Genomic DNA, 17,782 nt, shown 5'->3' with positions numbered 1-17,782 from the left:
GAGGCGGACATCATGTTGGCTACTCGGGACCCCTCCTCCGATGCCCACCTGAAGCGATTACGGTTTACCACATGAAATGCTAACAAATCTGGGGGCGATGCCCCATACCCAAGAGCACCGTCTATCTCCTTCGTCTCTGGAAGCCATGTAAGGTGCGGATGGAAGCCGCCCCCTTTCCGCATAAATGCTGGACCAAAGGCCTCCCAACCATTTAGAAGGCACTGGAAGAAGCTGGCAGTGTTGGCTGATGCAGTCACAGGGGCGATGACTTCATGCGAAGCCATCGAGATAGGGGGGCCAGGCATCTGTGGAAGTCGGGTCATTTTGAGCATCTTACAGGAGATCTTAACAGTGCCTTTTGCATGATATGAGCTCTGACAAGTTGTGACTGTAGTCGGTATTGTCTAGCGGTGACGACCTCCTACGAAGCCATCCGTACATGGGATCGGCATAATGTTTAGCTGTCAAAACCCGGATGTGAGCAAGCGCTTGGCTCGTGGTCCCGCGCTACATAGAGTTGGTGATTCACCGGCAAGGCATCTACGAGCGAGATATCATGAGAGCCAACTTGCCACAAAGGTTTCAAGCAGGCCCTCAGCCTGCGACCCCCTGGGAAGTCAATATGGAAAGGCTGATTGGTGGAATTACGCCTAGTCACATCATGGATGGACACTGGGAGCTACGAAGACATTCTAGGAAGTCTTCCGGATATCCGGGATGCACCTTGTGGCAGTGTTGACTGAGGTAGCTTGTCTGAAGTTGGCTTTCCCTGGAATCATTTGGAACGAAGCCTACGCGCCGATGGTCATCGCCGCGGAGCCATCAGTGTAGCTTATGGGTACCTATGACTTCTTGGAGAGTCCCCGTCCAGGGTATTTTCAGGGGGTTCGACGTAATCGCGAGGTTAATCTATATAGCTCACTGGACGGAGGGTGTTATTTCCAGCAGACGTGTGCTGAGGCTGGTCGGTCATAAGATAACATCCTATCTACAGGGAGTGCTTTGGCTATATGAAGGCATTCATCCCCCACTCGAAAGTAGAAGCATCTTTACCACTTTCTTCCCAACTTCCAACAAGTGCTACAATCAGAATACCCTTTCGTTATATCCCTAATCACAAAAATTATGAGACGTTCATCTCGTCAGCTGCAATGTGTGCAGGCCGGTCGGCAGTCGTTGGTGTCCGAGCAACATCTCAGACTTGAAGCACCCTCAGTTAAGCCTTTGACTCCCACTCAGACTGGTCCCAACGCAGCGGCGCTTGTAGCTTCGATATTGGATTACCCGGTGCTCATCACCAGGCTGATAAAACTCTCGGAGGATACCGACACACTTAAGCAGACGTTGTTGAGTTTTCCCAGCTCTGAGTGGGAGAACTTACAAACATCACTCGAAAAGGTTCTCCATTGCTGCCAGGAGCTTTATGCTGCAAACCAAGACAAAGAGGGCCAGATATCATTACTCGCAGAAGGCAACGCTCATACCGAAGACTGCCATGATGGTCGGCCTGACATCGACGCTCCGGACAGACTCGAGGAGAGTCAAGAAGTTGAGCAGGTTCCGCTCGAGGAGGATGCCTCTGAGGCGGATGATGAAAGTGGAGACAACCTTCTCTCAGTCGAGCCCGACGAGAACCACTCTGAGCCTGAGGGGAAGGTTGAGGGCTACCAACCACCCGAGGAAACTCAGTCTGAGGGCACGTCTGAGGATGAGATCGAGGACAGCCAATCCCCAGATGAGACTGAAGAGGACGGCGCAACCAAGACCAAGAACGATATTGGGAACAGTCAGCCACTCGAGGAAGACGGCTTTCCTTCTGGACATGCGCCTGACGATACTTTATCAGCAGGAGTGGAAGCGCAACACGAGCTCGAAAACGATTCTTGTGACCCGGTTGTGGGTCTGGTTGACTTCGATTCCCAGGAGCCATTTTGGACAAAACTTTCCCCTCTCGATGACGATATCCCTGTTACAGCGCGTTCAACCAAGTCGGCAGCCCCCCACCAGACTCCCCAAACCCCCCAGGAGTCCCCCTCGAAGTACACTGCGACAACCCTGGTGGGCAGCAGCCCTCAGAATCTGCCCACAGAAACCCGAGAAACTACACCAGCACAGTCGATTATTAGTGTTAAGGAAGATCCCTATTGGAGGCTCGTCACTCAGTCGGATATTGATTTCGCTACCGAAAGCTTCGAACAAGTGAAGAACTTCAGCGTCCCTGGAAGTTCCCAGGATACTATTCAGTACGTATGGCGCTCTTTAAGGGGAGGGCGAGGTACTACCACATACTCGGACGGATCAGAGTGGGTGAGGATGGTCGGAGCCACCGACACAGATCGGGATAGGAGTTCCATCTTTCCCGCCTTGGCGACGATAGCATTTTTCCGATGGCACGAAAACCAAACGCGGCTTGAACTTCGGCATATCGAGGAAGAGCAGCTGGCACTTGCGCCTTCGAAGAAAACGCGAAATTTGGACAAGGCTGCATCAAAGAACGTGACGAAAAGGTTTCCCTCCGAGCGCCGTGGATACGTCAACAAAAAACTGACACGTGGTCGAAAGTGGTCTTACCTTGTCGAGAGACTCGGTTTCGGTATCTTGTTCAGGCACACATGGTAGGCGCTGTGCGTCTCAACGCGGAGATCTGTCACTAACATTACGCAGGGCGTTTGGCAAGGCAGCACAACCTTCGCTGGAGCAGTTTATACCCGCCTTCAGAAAGTCCAATAACAAGATGTTCGTCCTCACGCAACTCGAGAAACAGCTCGACCTGTTCGTGTCGACGGGACAAACAAGCATCAATATCATAGAGCAAGCGTTGCTAAAGAGGGGTCTCTTAAAGCCCTCACCACAGTCTGTCTCCCAGGAAGTGAGTGACCTTCAAAAGTTGGTCAGAGACTCGATCAGAGAGCCGATGAATGAACCGAGTTTCATGGACCGACTTTACATCAAGATCAGGGACTTGAATTGGGGATTCTACTTTACCAACCTCGAAAGACTCAAGGAAGAGACATGGTTCAGTGGAGACCTAGTCCAGCTGTGCATGCAGTTGGCCGACAAGTTGCAATATATGCGCGTTGGGTTTACCGTTTCGGTTCATGACCGGAAGACAGGCTCAGCACTACCCCAACCCTTGCAGTGGGCTGCTAAACAGGTCAGGAGGTGGAAGAGTGCATCAGCAACAGATCTACCCTTGGTCTGCTTCTTCCCGCTTCACTTACGGAATGATCACTTTGTGTTGCTTGAGATTAACGAAGTTGATCGATATGTCTACTGCTACGATACCGGAGACTATGGTGCTGAGGATGTTCAAGTATGTCCATTCATTCTTTCTGCCGATTCGGTACTGACAACTCGCAGGCAGCTTGCAGGGACGAGTTCCCCCATCTTCAATTCAAGGAACAGGTTCGTGCGCCCGTCCAGGAGATAAGCGCGGCCTACTGATAGATGCGACAGAGAATTTTGGGTCGAAGCGACGGCACCAGCTGTGGTCCCTGCGTCGTTGCTATCGCTCGTAAGCGTATGATGTGCCGCTCCGTCGAGGACCTAGGTCGTCATGACGCCTTGCAGTTGCGGCTCGATGCCTTGCATGTCATCCGAAATGCCTGGGACAGCAAGGTGCTGATACCGGTGCCAAGCGACGACAGAGACTCGGGGAATGATACGTGCATGCTGATAGAGAAGTCCGAGGGACTGGGTGCGGAGACGTTGGACGCGGAGAAGAACGTGGACGCGGAGAACGTGGTAGCGGAGAAGAACCACCCTCCGAAACAGCGCAAAAGGAAACGCGGCACCGGGGGGGACTCGTACGCGGCGCCACAGACACGGAGAAAAGCGAGGAAAGTTAACTAGAGATTGACTATCTAAATACATAAAATACTGCCTGTGATGACCAACACCGTAAAGTAGTACCAGACTCGCTGGCTTAGAAGATTTCCATCGGACGTGACCGTGAGACCCGCCGTAGTGGCCGGCGAGCGAATACAAGAGACATTGCCGAACGTGCTGTTGTTCGTGGGTATGAGGCCGATAGGTGTGCCGACCGTACCCACGGTGCGGATTGTTCCATTTGAGCTGCCTGTCCAATCGGCGCTCGCAGTTGCGGCCGAACCAAGTGCAGGTGAGTGGCTTTCAGTAGTCGCCGTTTGTTTCGACGAGCTTGGAGTGGGGACGGTAACCAGGTTCGAATGCCGGCGAGCCAATGGCTGTAAGCGTTCCAACCTGGAGCTCGAATCTGACCGTGTCCCCAGGGGACACTTCCAAACCAACCCCGCGACTCCCGCGGTGAGGGGCTACCAAGGTGGGGGTGGTCAACATCATTGTGACAGGCCCCAACGAACCACTGGGCTGCGCGTTGCGTTGGCGGCTCTTCAATAGATCCACGGCCGGCTGGATCTGGACATCAGACACTATTGCTCGTTGGTTTTGAGGGGATGTACGGAACCAGACGCCTCCCGAGGGGTCTCGATACATGTGGAAATATATATCGGGTTCATGGCTCGTTGGCCACCCCGCCATGCCATGCACTCCTACGTGAGCCAGCCTGGTATTCGTAGCCTTTCATCCGGCACTCTATCTTGACCATGTCGCGGGAGCCCTTCCCGCGCATCCCCAAGTTAGGATACGGACACGCCTTTCGCAGGCTTTCGGGCTCCTTAAGGCATACCGGGATGTGCTGAAGAAACAAAGGGGGCGAACAGTCAGCGAGATGATGCAGCTTGACATTTGACGCAGCAATAGTTTTCATAACGTACTGTACAGTGACGGTCCACCCGTATGAAAGCCACCCCCTCAAATCGGCATTTTACATATTTATGAGCCAGACTTTAACGCGTAATGTAAGCACATGCAGTAAGTCAATTAATGCGATTTTTACATGCTTTTGAACGCCGATCAATGCACTTTAGTACCATGTATACCAACCCCTGGATCGCACAATTGCACGTAATCGGCGCCCCATTAAGCCAATCAGAGTCCGTACTAAGCTCTCTGGAATCTCTTCCCACGCCTCTCGCAAGCAATCGGTAAAATATGCTATGTCAACCTCGTTTTTTTTTCAATTCCCAGAGGGAGGGGAACTTTCTTTTCAAAATGGCTTTTAAACGAGCCCAGATATGCTCGATTGGGTTGAGATCTGGGCTGTGTGGTGGCCAGTCGGGAATCACGGCGATTTTATGCTCTTCAAACCACCTCCAGGTCTCGTCAGATCCATGGATAGGGGCGTTATCCTGTTGAAAGTGGCAGGTCTCGTCATAAATCGGTAGAAGACCTTCTTCCAAGGCCATTTTGTAACTCCAGCTATTAAACCCACGCCTTTGGTGGCCGTTATGTTACGACCTGGCCTAACCATGCGGCCAGACCCACCCCCGGAACGGCGCCATAATGCCCCGCGGCGCTTACCAACTCAACCAGCCGCATCAGTCGAAACCCGCGCCTCACGAACCTTTCCAAAGCTCACCCACAACGACCAGCTGGTGGAATAACCGAGGCCACCCCGGGAGAATGTGACTCACCAACCAGCACCATGACGACGACACACTGGGACGGAATGGACAGAACGAATGTACTAGCCAGGACGCCCCAGCCAAGGACGGACAAGAACCAGCAGGTCACGTGACGATAAGATAAGAACATGGTGTACGCTGCTCAGTGGACCCCGACCGATCAGAACCGAGCAACACTGAGCAACACCGATCACGAGTGAGCAGTGACGAAGTAACCCCGGATCGGTGAAGGAGGGACTGGATATATAATGATGGACGCTTTCCTATGTATTTCATATAGACACTCTCTACTTCAGCGATCAATCTAAGCATCAATCTAACACATTGGTGAGGCACATTGCCTTGACGACCTATTGCACTCTTACTACGTCTTTGAATCAAGTGGAGGATATTGCTTATTGTATCAGAAGGCCGAGCCTTCTGCACGTTCAAGTACTCTCTCGTCTAAGTCAACATAAACCCCCGTACGTCTACAGATTTTCTTGACCCCGATAGCCGTTCATTACACGTTACACGTTGGCGTTGGGTCCTTCTGCATAATAACCAAAGGAGACTTGCCCACTTGGCCTTCTTTCAGGTATATCGATGCCCAGACCATGATTGAAATATCGGCTTTCACGTGGTTACGTAGGCTAACGAACCCCTTTTTATACTTCTCGCTTGGGAATCGGAAAACCCAGGCGGTGGGTGATGAGCTGGAATTCTGGCAGGAGGCCTCGTCACTAAAATAGCACTGAAATCGTCAGTTTCTGATCCCTTGACATCGAGTCAACGTACCTGCTTCATTTCGTGGAGATTTCGCACCCAATAACGGGCGAATTGGAGTCTGGCCCTTGCATCGGCGTCTGAAAGTGGGATCCTTTTGATTGCTTTCCATCGGCGTATGTGGTGTTCTCGTACAACGCGCCTAATTGTGTTCTTCGATGGATTGAACGGTATAGACTTCCGTAACTCCTGGTAAGTCGCCCTTCGGTTTCTTTTTACGAGGTTAATAATAAACTTTCTTTGGGACTCAGAGAAGCCACGATCCAGATTTCGTCTCTTTTTATCAAGGTTGTGGTGTTTGGTGAAGTCTCTCTTGACCTTCTGGATCGCGAACCTGGAAACGCCGGACGGGCGGGTAATCGCACGCGGACCTTTCCCAGCCGCCTGACAGCCCAACAGGTAGTACTATTTACGAGGGGTCAGCTCCTGGTTGAAGCCGCGATCGGCGAACACAGCAGCGGTAATTTCATCGAAATCCGACATGGTGGCGTTGATCAATTGGTTGTTGCATTAATAATGTTGTTTCTGGAGGTGTCAGAAAGTGAGGGGCATGGTGGGGGTGGCTTTCATACGGGTGGACCGTGTCTGTATGTACTGTAACTAGGAGAGCCAATTGATTGACTTGAACCACTGTCGCCGAGTTTTGTCATGGATCCAGTCGAGCTGAAGTCCTAGGGCTTGTTTCTTCACCTTCACGACCCTTCTCTCGCTTGCAACCCCATGCCTAGCTAGTAGCGGCATACGCGTTCTCCAGTTCAGGATGAAGCTGGTAGTAGGCTCACCTCGTCACCAGCTCACGGCTTTACTGTTCCACATGAGTACTGGTAACAAACCCACATGGTAAAGGTATCAGCCGCTCGCCGGTGCATAACGTCCCTGGCCCATTTGTGTACTAGTACCATCTCTAGTTTTGGTCCAGTATAGAATCGGTACTGGTAGCAAGCCAAGACCTTCCCCGCCCCACACCTTAGCCAGCCCACAAAGTGTACTGGTTAACACGCCGTTCCCCTGTTCAGTTCAAAGCGGAGCTGGTAGCGCCCTTCCCCTTTGCCAGCCCAACCTGCCGCTGGTAGCATCCCCTCTCCATTACCAGCCCGCAGGTGTACTGGTAACACTACCGATATCCTCGCAGAAATCCCACGTGCTATGGTCTTCAGCTCACAACTTCATGGGCGCGCAAGTGTAGGGAACAGAATATGGTTAATTTATCGTCCGATGAGATGCCTAGCTCGATAATCTCTGTCCTGCGTCTTGGCTTCCTCCCTATTCTCCACAGCTCGCTACTCTCGCGGCCCTTGCGACGCACGACTTGATATGGGCAGCATGCCCGCACCCTGGCCTTCCCTTCTTCCTGCACCTGGCGGCTCAAAAATGAGCTAACCTCATTCCCGATGATATCCAGTCGTGCCTGATACAGGCAGAAGAATACAGTTTCAACCTCTTGCCGGTTGCGGGGTGGCACATGCACAGCGGCCTCTTCGAACAAGGCGGAGGCCGTCGTATAATTAGTTGAATACTAATGTGATTAGAAAAGTACGAAATGTGGGAAACGGGTTTCTTACCCGGGACACGGTTTTCAGTGGCCTCTGGCTGCCGACAAGCAAGCAAGATGAACTGATGGACCGTGCGAAGAAGGAGGTAAAGACCACAACACAGCTGGGGGTTGCACCGAATACAGAAATACCGGGAGAAAAGTCAACGATACTCAGTGCTGCGCGGGCCAAACGGAAGTCTACCACAAGCCTACGGGCCCACGTCGGGGGATACTCCAAAAGAATCGATACGGCTCTACCGGGAAAGCACACACGGAAGTTGTACGACCGCCTCTCGTGGAAAGAAGCCAGTGTCCTGGCCCGGCTCCGAACGGGGATGGCTCGGTTGAACGCATCTCCATTGAATCGGAGCGGCACCGAGAGACCAATGCGACTGCGGACAAGCGAGAGAGACGGTGGGACACTTCTCTTCCGGTGCAGTAGATGGACGGCACACCGAACAGAGATGCTACAGTGTAGACACGCACAGAGCAACTTGTCCTTCTACTTGGGCGGCAAGTCACCATCGGACGGCAGGTTCTGGTCTCCTAGCATGGAGGCCGTTCGAACCAGTCCTCTCACTAACGCGACCAATACTAACAGCCCGTGTCAAGCACAGCAAGCGCCGCTTCAGCTGCCGAGGATAGGATGCTGGACACTTGGATAATCGCCTTCAAGCTGGCTTGCCAGAGAATACTACTAACACGCGGGATCCCGAACAGGAATGTGCTGACGGAAATAGGGTGACCAACTGAAAATGGGGCATGTAAGGGCTTTGTGTGACAAGCGATTCAAGAATGTGCCGCAGATCAGTGTTGCCCTTTCGGCTCTGCCGCCTGGGCGTCAATAAATTGTGTGTGTGTTTGTACAGTAGCGATATTTAGTATGCACGGACCCCGTTTCACTGCAAGGGCTTGAGCGACTCCTGCCATTGGCTGTGAATAAATGGACTTCTGACGTGAAGGTCCTGTAACAACAGGGCTGCGGGTGTTTGGGCCAACCCACCCCCCGCGTAGTGCCGGCGCGCAGCAACTGAACCAGTTCGAATACATAAGTAAATATGGCAATCTTCCCCTCAACATAGCCAGCCGTCGACTCGCAGCTCCTCCATATGGGTTCGTTATTGCCTTCAGGCTCGCGCAAGCGCAGACAGGCTCCCACTCCCGAATCATGACCGATCAACGTCTACCGACACCCTCGAAATTGGCCGACGCATCTCCATCCGAGCCGACCGCCACCTTCGTTCTGGGACAACCTCAGCAAAATCCCGCTCGTCCGTGGCGCGCTGTGCGAACTGGATCGGACAAACGCAGTCGAACACCCGGAAACACCTGCGCATGGCCGTCCTGACACAACGAGGCTTGCGGCCAGTCAATTCTTCCAGTCCGCCTTGGCGTGCCTCCAGACGTCGACGCCCGCGCGTCTGCGCCGAATCAAGCGCTTCTCAAGAGAAGGAGGCCTGGATTGTCAGACCTCAGAGGGCTACATCGCTATGTCACTGATTTTTTCTGCCGCGTCCAACACCAGTTCCGCAACATGAACCAAGCCAGTCCGGCGACGAAAGCGCGGCTCGCAATCGCCAACGAAGCGTAGCTCCAACACCACGAGCACAAAAAGCACTGCACTATTCGATCGCACTTTCCAGCAGCATCTCATTGATTTTAGTGTACTCCCAGGCGGCTACGAGTATCCCGATGGCGACCCTGCTCAAGAACCAGCAAATTTGGGCGAGATCGCTCGAGTGCTTGCACAGCCGCAGCCTTCGTTATCAGCCTTACGTTTTCCCGATGAGGATTTTCGGAGATTTAAACGGGAAGAAAACCACGCGTCCAAGGAATAGCTGACCGTGGCAAATGTCGTTCCTATAATGGAAGGAGATTTTGCAGACCGAAAACGCGTGTCCACTCTGGCGGGCTTTACGATACTACCAGTTCCAAATTGTAACGCCTGCTTTGTTGCCCAGTCTCATCCCAACCGCAATGCGCAATCCAGTCTAAGGTCTTTGGCCTTAAGCGTAAGGCAGTCCATGCTTCGGGACTCAACGACTTCTGCCAACATTTACTGGATACAAAGGTTCACCCCCATGGCTACATGCCTCTGCTTCTTTGGCTTACTGTTATTATATCGCCTCCGGCGTCCGGGATCACGGGGCCTAGAAAGGCAAGTTGTACTTGTAGTCAATACTGGGTCAATGCTGGATGTCTAAAACGATCTATAAATAAAGATTTATCCTATAATTCCTCTCTCGCGTGCCACGAAACCTTCACACTCGGCGAGGAGATTTGGCATTTTTTGAGATGAGCCCTCGACTACGTCAGAAGCAGACGTTGCGTCGCATCGAGACTTGATATCCTCGTAGACGGCAGCAATAGATACGTATTGTCCCTGCCAACAGCTCAGAGTCACAGCTCCAAATATTTCGTCTTTCTCCGTTGGAGGAAACTCGTTGTTTATGAGCTTTTGAACTCTACTAGGGGCATCAAGTTCCCTGAGCGGGATGTGACCGAAACGAACCGTGTAGATGCATGACGCCAAGGCAAACTGCTCACTGATCGGACTGGCATGAGGAAGCTCGAAATCCCCATCGAGTTTGCAAAAGGGCTCGCTCGCAACAATAAGCCGTTCGCCTGTCTTTACAGACGCGTCAAAATCGGCAACACGGATGTCGTCGTCTGCGGTCAATAGGATATTGGCTGGTCGCAGATCGCCATGAACATGGCCTAGCCCCTCAATCCATGACAGAGCGCTCGCAATTTGTCTGATCCATCGTGCTTGGGTGTGAGTGCTTGGCGGCTCACATGCTGAGTTGTGTTCGATACGGGCTTGAAGCGTTGCTCCCATTCGCTCCATGAAGAAGCCCTCCGGGACGCAAAGGATACATCGAACAATGTAGGGATGCGGGTGCTCCATTAGCATTCCATGTGCTGACTTTTCGTTCGCAATCCTCGTAGCACTCTCTTCCATTTCATCTGTCTGTTCTGGCGTAGGATTGTGGAAAACGGTGGGGCATTTGAACACTACGTGATCGCTGATGGAGAAGACGTGACCTCCAGCTCCTCGGGCTAGCAACCTTTCGGCAGTGAGGGAGGCAAATGGTACACGTAAGGCATTCATTGCATAAATATGGGAAAAGATAGAGCCAGGGAGGATCAAAGGTCATCAATGATAATAAACAGGAGATTTGGTTGCATATAGGTTGAGGATATTTCCATGAGTGAATGCGCAAGGTACATGTGGATCCATCAGCGTCTGAGAGGATGCACCTAGTAACCCCACCACACGTGATATAACGAAGGTTCTTTTCCACAACGTAGTGTTCCACCATCCTTGTCCCCAGCCAGGACCTATCTCGCCGAACAGTCTGGGCACTTGGTTTTCTTGGAAGACATTCCCATGCTGTAATTATCGGTGGGATTGGAACAGTTGGATCGTCTCGCTTTCGCCGGCTCGCATTGGAGAATATATGAAAGCTGCTCGACTTCGTGCCCACATATGTACTTTGTTCGGGGATGAATTCTTTGGCACATGTTTGGCTACCTAATCGAGCAGTGGCATGTTAGCTGTGGTACAGAGTAAATACGATTGTTAAGGTTCTGCGGTGCAAATATCACGTACAGGCAGCACGTTTCGTCTCAATCTAGTGCTTTATTTGGAGGTTTTGAGAGAAAGCTCGGCGGATACTGTAGTATACAATGAAGCGCCTCGACAGGGCTACAGTAAAGCATTCAAATAATCGTCGATGCACAGTAGCTGAACCTGGTCGTCCACTTGCAGCCGTTACTGGAGCCTTCAAGTCATCTTGGTACGTCTCTAATCGTAGCGGTACATGTAAGCGCCAAAAATGCATTCTTCCAGCGCTTTTATAGGGCGCTGACAGATACCTATGACTCACTAGAGTGCACTGGGCAGGAAGCCCCACAGTACACCAAAAGGATATTTTTCACATATCTGTCGCGGACGCTGAACCTGGATTTTACTGTACTGTGGGCGCGTACACGGTGCGTAAGTGATATGGCAGAAGTACCGGTCATCGCCAAGCTCGACTTTCGTAGGGCTGCATATTTGGTGCTGACAGGTACCGCTACCGCTAAAGCCAATACTACTTGGAGCCAACAGTGGATCAGTGGATTACTGTACACCCTGGATATTGACTGACTGTACAAATTAGGCGACGTTCTACGCTTGTTCAAGACTCGAGTACACATACATAGTATGTAACATGTTATGGCTACAGGCCACTGACCGCCGGTGGCTGCATGCTTCCCCATATTAGCTAGCATACCAGAGCGGCTGTAGACAAAGCATCATCATTACATCTCCGGCCTTTGGTCCCAACATCTCCTCTGCCTGAACACTCCTCCCAAAGATCATTACACATCAATAATATCTTAGCGAGCGTCCAGTGCCTTCATCAAATGCCCCGGCTCAGGCGTAAATGATTGAGTACAATGCGGGCACTGCACCTGACGGATGTCGCCCTTAAATTTAGCGAGAGATGCATCCTTGTCGCAATGAGGACAGCGCGCGTGAAGCTCTAGGATACTAGGAAACTGGGCAGTGCGGCGGCGTACTTCCTCGTCCACTTTGGCATTATATGCTCGGCGCTCGATGGGGTCCAAGTCGCTCTCTAACCAGTATACGTCGTAGAAATTCATAGAGTACTTGCCGTAAACCCCATCTAATTCCAATACGGTGTGGTTTTCGATGCTGAAGCTGCCATGGTTGCCCCAGTTGCCGCCCCACGAGTTGAGGAAAGTGAGAGAGGTTGGATTACAAGTGGTCAACACGACGGCATGGCCACCGTCGCTGGGCAGTGAACGGTGCGCTGCCATCTGCGCACGACTAAGTGCTGTCAATGGCTCTGTGAGAGGTCCTTCTCGCTCTTTGAACTGCTTGTGAAACTCGTCCCAGCCCGGCTTTGAGAGGTGGAATGTTGCTAGAACTGGACGCCGGCGTAGCACTGCCTGACGGGCTTCATCCTCATTGACCTGGCAGAACTTAAGGGGTGGAAACCAGCTAGTTGCCGCCTTTAAGACCTCCTTAGTATTGCGCCCGCCTGGTCTAGACGGGAACGAGTCTTCGATCCGTTTCCGAACTTTTTCAATGCTGGGGTTTTCATCTTTACGACCGACGATACGAAGAAGGGCCATATGGACCACGGCGGCGGTTGCATGTGCGTAACAAGTGGCTGACTCCCGTTGATTCGAAGGGTTTCTGCATGTAAGGACATGCTTATCGTTGATATATGAGTCTTGACTGATGCGGCCAACGACATCTAGTAGTGCATCCGCTGAACCAAAGCGTGCCGAGAGAAGTAGCGAGCAGAACTCGTCAAGGACTACGGAGGTGGGTACTGTGGCGTACAGCGCGACCTCCCCATCTGAGGGAACCTCCCAGCCCACAGAGGTGAGGACCGGGATCGGGTGCGCAACTCCGGCGACCCTAGTCGCCATGCGAAAGAGAATGCGTTGGCCAGATCCCCAAACTTCGACTGGCTGGTAGTACAAGCGGCGAGGAGCTCCTGTTCTATTGCTGGTGAGATAAACAGTCGCTATACTCACTTTCGCTTGTTGCAAGTCGCGCGCAAGTCTTAACGGGTCGCCGTCGGTAGAAAGGCCATCCGACACGAGGACGAGGACGCGGTGTTCGGCATCTAGACACTTATTAAAAGCCGACAACGCCTGGGTTAAGGCAGCTTTCATCGGCGTGCGGCCATACATATACCGGCGAAATGTGTCCAGCAAGGTTGAGCTGCCCGCTCCAACCTTTTCGTCATCTTTTCCCGCCTCTGAACGCTCCTGCAGCTGCTTTAGTAGATGAATGACGTCGTCAATTGGTCGCGGTGTGAGCGTGGTGAAACCTGCCAGCCATTCCCCGCAGATGTGGCGTGCAAGCTGCAACGCTGTCGATTTCTCGACCGCGCCGTCTTCCATCCTGTCCCCACAATCCTTCCCAACAGCATAACCACCAAGAGCCCCCAAGCCCAAGGGGACACTTAGTCCAGCGGTAGTTGGGCTAAGGGCAAAGCCAATAGCTGCGCCTGCCAAGATCCCGATGCCTTGACTGCCTTTTTTCGCTCCCTCTACCGTCTTCTCAGATGGAATGGCGTCAATGAATTGCTTGACCTGCTCCGGGTGTTGGTCCAGGTGCGCATTGATAATATGCGCCTCGTGGTCAGTAATTTTCTCTTTGATATACCTTGTGATGTGTGATAGCTTCTGATTATTGGCTCGCGCGATGAGGAGGTCATGACCGGACCTTTCATTGTCGAAGTTTTTGAGGAGCACATCAGCGGCCCCGCAAAGATCCGCAACGGGCGGACACCCCTTGTCGGTATCCAGCCCAAAAACTCCCACGAAAATACGGGCGTTGGGATTATGCTGCTGCTCTGCTTGAGCGAGCTTCAAGATTGCGCGAAGCACGGCATGTAGGCGCTTGCTTGCCCCCTCGTTAGGATGTCCCGCCTCCAGGGCCTCGTGCATCGAACCGGACACATCAAGGAGGCAGCCAACCACCGCGGTAGGCGGCAGGCCGGACATTGCAGGTACGGCTACAGCGAGTTGGTTAACATAAATGATATTTAGACATAAGAGTTTGGATGGAGTGCGACGTGCTTAAGTTCGGCCGATCTAAATAGAAGGCTGGAGTTTCTGAGCACCCTCGCATAAGAATAGAATCATCTTGCTGCTAGTCACGTAATTGATTCAATACATGAGGCAAGGCTGCAATCCGAGTGATCCTATGGAATTATCGACGAACAAGGAAAAGGAAAGAAAGAAGTTTTCCTTGTTGGAGCTGGTGAAGGCCAGCTTCATAGTGCCTGGAGCTTGGTTGGTGTGGGGCCCTGAACAAGGAACAATCGAGCTGTACAATCGCAAGTAAGGTGTTCACCAGCCCAATATTGTTAGATGGAAGGTATCAGTACCTTGGAGGCCGATGGTCCGACCAGGACCCACGAAGGGAAATATGTACTGGAACAACCGCGTTGTACGTACTGTACATAAGTAAATGAATATGGTTATCCAGTTCCAGCCGTTATTGGAGCCTTTAAGTCAATTTGGCACTTGCCTGGTCGTAGCGGTACCTGTAAGCGCCAGGAATGCCTTTCAGCGCTTTTGTGAGACGATGACAGATACCTATGACTCACTAGAGTGCACTGTGCAGGAAGCCCCACAGTACTTTAGGCGGTTATTTTGAACATATGCATCGCGGACGCTGAACCTGGATTTTACTGTACAGTACTAAACAGGTGGCGGTCCAGTCACCCGATATAACAGCGGCGACCATTCGCCTACCGGACCGGCTAGTGCTAGTGTTTTCAGTCTATGTGCCACCAGTAAACCCAGACGCTTTACAAGAGGCGTGCCGATTCTACACCAAACCGCCAGAGAGGTACGACGATCTAGAGGGACGGTAATAAACGTAATGGTGGTCGGCGACTTCAACCAACACGACCAGCTCTGGGGTGGAGACGATGTCTCCCCAGTCCGGCAGGGCGAGGCGGGCCCTCTCATTGACTTAATGAGCGACCTCTCGCTCCGAAGCCTACTACCCAGAGGGACGAAGACATGGCAAAATGAGGCCAGCGAAACAACTATCGACTTGGTCCTCGCAGCAGCGGAGCTGGCGGACACTATGACACGATGCAGCCCTTGCGAAACGGACCACGGATCGGACCACTAGGCGATCGAGACGACTTTCGATATCGCCATGCCGCCGACAGCACAGAAAGAGCAGCTCCTTTTAAAAAACGCACCATGGAAAGAGATCAACAAAAGGATCGAGCAGAACCTGCTCACGACCCCCGAAGGCGGCACGGTACAACAAAAGACAGACAGCCTCATGTCGGTCGTCACGGAGGCGGTGCGAACACTAACACCAAAAGCGAAGCCATCGCCATACGAAAAGAGATGGTGGACAGAGGATTTAACGCAGTTACGACACATCTACACGTACTGGAGGAACCGCGCAAGAACAGAGCGCAGGGCAGGTCACACAGTAAAACATTTAGAAGACACAACCAAGAGCGCCTCGAAGCAGTACCACGGAGCTATCCGACAACAAAAGGAACGGCACTGGGAGGCGTTCCTCGCCGACGAGACAAACATATGGAAAGCAGGTCGATATATGAAGTCTCGGAAAGGGGCATCGTTCGACAAAATCTCGCAACTAGTAAGGGGAAGACAAAACGCGTACTACCAGCACTGCCGAACAGGCTGAGGAACTACTTCATCGTTTCTTTCCACCACTGCCCGAAAACATCGAAGCAGAGGGACCGCGTCCCCAACGGGCGCCGGTACCGATGCCCGACGACGTCACGCAAGAAGAGATCAAAAGAGCCCTTTTCAGGATGAAACCCGGGAAGGCACCAGGTGAAGATGGCATGCCGGCCATGGTCTGGCAACAAACCTGGGCGGCAGTTAAGCACCGTATCGTCTCCCTCTTCCGACAATCGCTGCAAGAAGGAGAACTACCCATCCAATGGAGGCACGCGAAAATCATTCCACTTAAAAAGCCAGGGAAAGGAGACTACACAGTCGCCACGTCCTGGAGACCGATCTCGTTACTCTCTACCCTAGGCAAAGTCCTGGAATCGGTAATAGCGGAGCGTATCTCTTACGTGGCAGAGACGTTTAGGCTCCTGCCAATGAATCACTTCGGGGCACGAAAGCGACGATCGGCCGAACAAGCCGTACTCCTTCTGCAAGAGTATATCTATAAGGCATGGCGCCGTCGACAAGTCTTCAGCCTTGTTAGTTTCGATCTTAAAGGAGCATATAATGGGGTCTTCAAAGAGAGACTACTTCAAAGGCTCCGGTCCAGAGGCATCCCGGAAAACCTGATCCGATGGATCGGAGCCTTCTGTCCCGGACGTACGGCAACGGTCGAGATCAACGGCCAGAGCTCAGAAAAGCAGGGCCTCCCGCAGGCGGGCCTTCCTCAAGGCTCGCCCTTGTCACCGACCCTCTTCCTATTCTTCAACGCAGATCTCGTACAGCACCCGATCAACAAGACTGGAGGGGCTATCGCCTTCGTAGACGACTATACGGCCTGGGTGGCAGGCCCGACAGCCGAGGCGAACCATGCCGGGATCCAAGACATTATCAATACGACACTCGCCTGGGGAAGGAGGAGTGGTGCAACGTTTAATGCGGACAAGACAGCCATTATACACTTCAATAGGAAAGCAGGCCGCGCCAGAGTAACGAAAACCCCCTTTATTATTAACGGGCAGGCTATCCAGCCACGAGAGGAGGTTAAAATCCTAGGAGTCATCATGGATTCGGAACTCCGGTTCAAGCAGCACATAGCAGAAGCATCTAGCAGAGCACTTGAAGCAGCCATCGAACTGAGACGACTGAAAGGACTCCCACCATCGACAGCCAGACAGCTGTTCACGGCCATGGTGGCTCCAGTCCTGGACTACGCGTCGAACGCTTGGCGGTTTGCATGCGGGACAAGGCAGATGAGGACGATCAACAGGATCCAAAGGATAGGAGCCCAAAGCATCCTGGGAACGTTTAGCGATGTGGCCACGGCGGTGGCAGAAGCCGAGGCTAGCATACCGTCAGCCAAAGCCAGGTTTGCTCGAAAGGCCCTGAAGCTCTGGATCGACATCTGCACACTGCCGAAGACACACCCCGTACGAAAAATTGGGTTTCAGATGTTTACCAGATTCGTATCGCCGATGCAGCAACTAGCCCAAGAGCACCGGCATATCCTAGTCGACAAGATAGAAACGATCCAACCTTTCGTGATAGAACCTTGGACAAACCGAATCAAAACGATTACCGAAAACAGCGAAAAGGCCGACGAACTAGCCAGCACAACCTGGGCTGTTCGCCTCGCTACGAGCAGCTCGTCCAAGAACGGGCTCGTAAGCGCAAGCGTAGCAGCTCACTTGCCATACTCGACCAGAACGACAAATGCTCTCACCATACAATCAGCAACACTAGCCCCTAAGGACGAGCAAAACCCATA

At 52.5% G+C, this 17,782-nt stretch overlaps 5 protein-coding genes across 5 annotated transcripts; 3 read left to right on the top strand and 2 right to left on the bottom strand.

Moving 5' to 3' along the window:
• Nucleotides 1-1,125: 1,125 nt before the first annotated feature.
• PG994_009982 (uncharacterized protein) lies at nucleotides 1,126-3,852 on the top strand (the record flags this gene model as incomplete). The annotated part of the gene is made up of 4 exons (XM_066861391.1): nucleotides 1,126-2,615; nucleotides 2,665-3,313; nucleotides 3,361-3,405; nucleotides 3,457-3,852. The coding sequence occupies 4 exons, from the start codon at nucleotides 1,126-1,128 to the stop codon at nucleotides 3,850-3,852; spliced, it is 2,580 nt and encodes an 859-aa protein (XP_066710501.1).
• Nucleotides 3,853-8,971: 5,119 nt separating this feature from the next.
• Nucleotides 8,972-9,641, top strand: PG994_009981 (uncharacterized protein; the record flags this gene model as incomplete). Its single annotated transcript, XM_066861390.1, has 2 exons — nucleotides 8,972-9,074; nucleotides 9,352-9,641. 2 exons carry the CDS (start codon nucleotides 8,972-8,974, stop codon nucleotides 9,639-9,641), a joined length of 393 nt encoding a protein of 130 aa, XP_066710500.1.
• Nucleotides 9,642-10,027: 386 nt separating this feature from the next.
• On the bottom strand, nucleotides 10,028-10,915 carry PG994_009980 (protein kinase domain-containing protein; the record flags this gene model as incomplete). Its single annotated transcript, XM_066861389.1, has 1 exon — nucleotides 10,028-10,915. One exon carries the CDS (start codon nucleotides 10,913-10,915, stop codon nucleotides 10,028-10,030), a length of 888 nt encoding a protein of 295 aa, XP_066710499.1.
• Nucleotides 10,916-12,189: 1,274 nt separating this feature from the next.
• PG994_009979 (uncharacterized protein) lies at nucleotides 12,190-14,340 on the bottom strand (the record flags this gene model as incomplete). Its single annotated transcript, XM_066861388.1, has 1 exon — nucleotides 12,190-14,340. One exon carries the CDS (start codon nucleotides 14,338-14,340, stop codon nucleotides 12,190-12,192), a length of 2,151 nt encoding a protein of 716 aa, XP_066710498.1.
• Nucleotides 14,341-16,581: 2,241 nt separating this feature from the next.
• On the top strand, nucleotides 16,582-17,764 carry PG994_009978 (reverse transcriptase; the record flags this gene model as incomplete). Its single annotated transcript, XM_066861387.1, has 3 exons — nucleotides 16,582-16,586; nucleotides 16,625-17,678; nucleotides 17,720-17,764. 3 exons carry the CDS (start codon nucleotides 16,582-16,584, stop codon nucleotides 17,762-17,764), a joined length of 1,104 nt encoding a protein of 367 aa, XP_066710497.1.
• Nucleotides 17,765-17,782: the final 18 nt, after the last annotated feature.

Source organism: Apiospora phragmitis, assembly GCF_038363925.1.
Source record: "Apiospora phragmitis strain CBS 135458 chromosome Unknown utg000010l:1.0-9815664.0:1.0-9183399.0, whole genome shotgun sequence".
In the NCBI taxonomy this organism is placed as follows: domain Eukaryota; kingdom Fungi; phylum Ascomycota; class Sordariomycetes; order Amphisphaeriales; family Apiosporaceae; genus Apiospora; species Apiospora phragmitis.
This window is presented reverse-complemented; position numbering and strand designations above follow the sequence as displayed.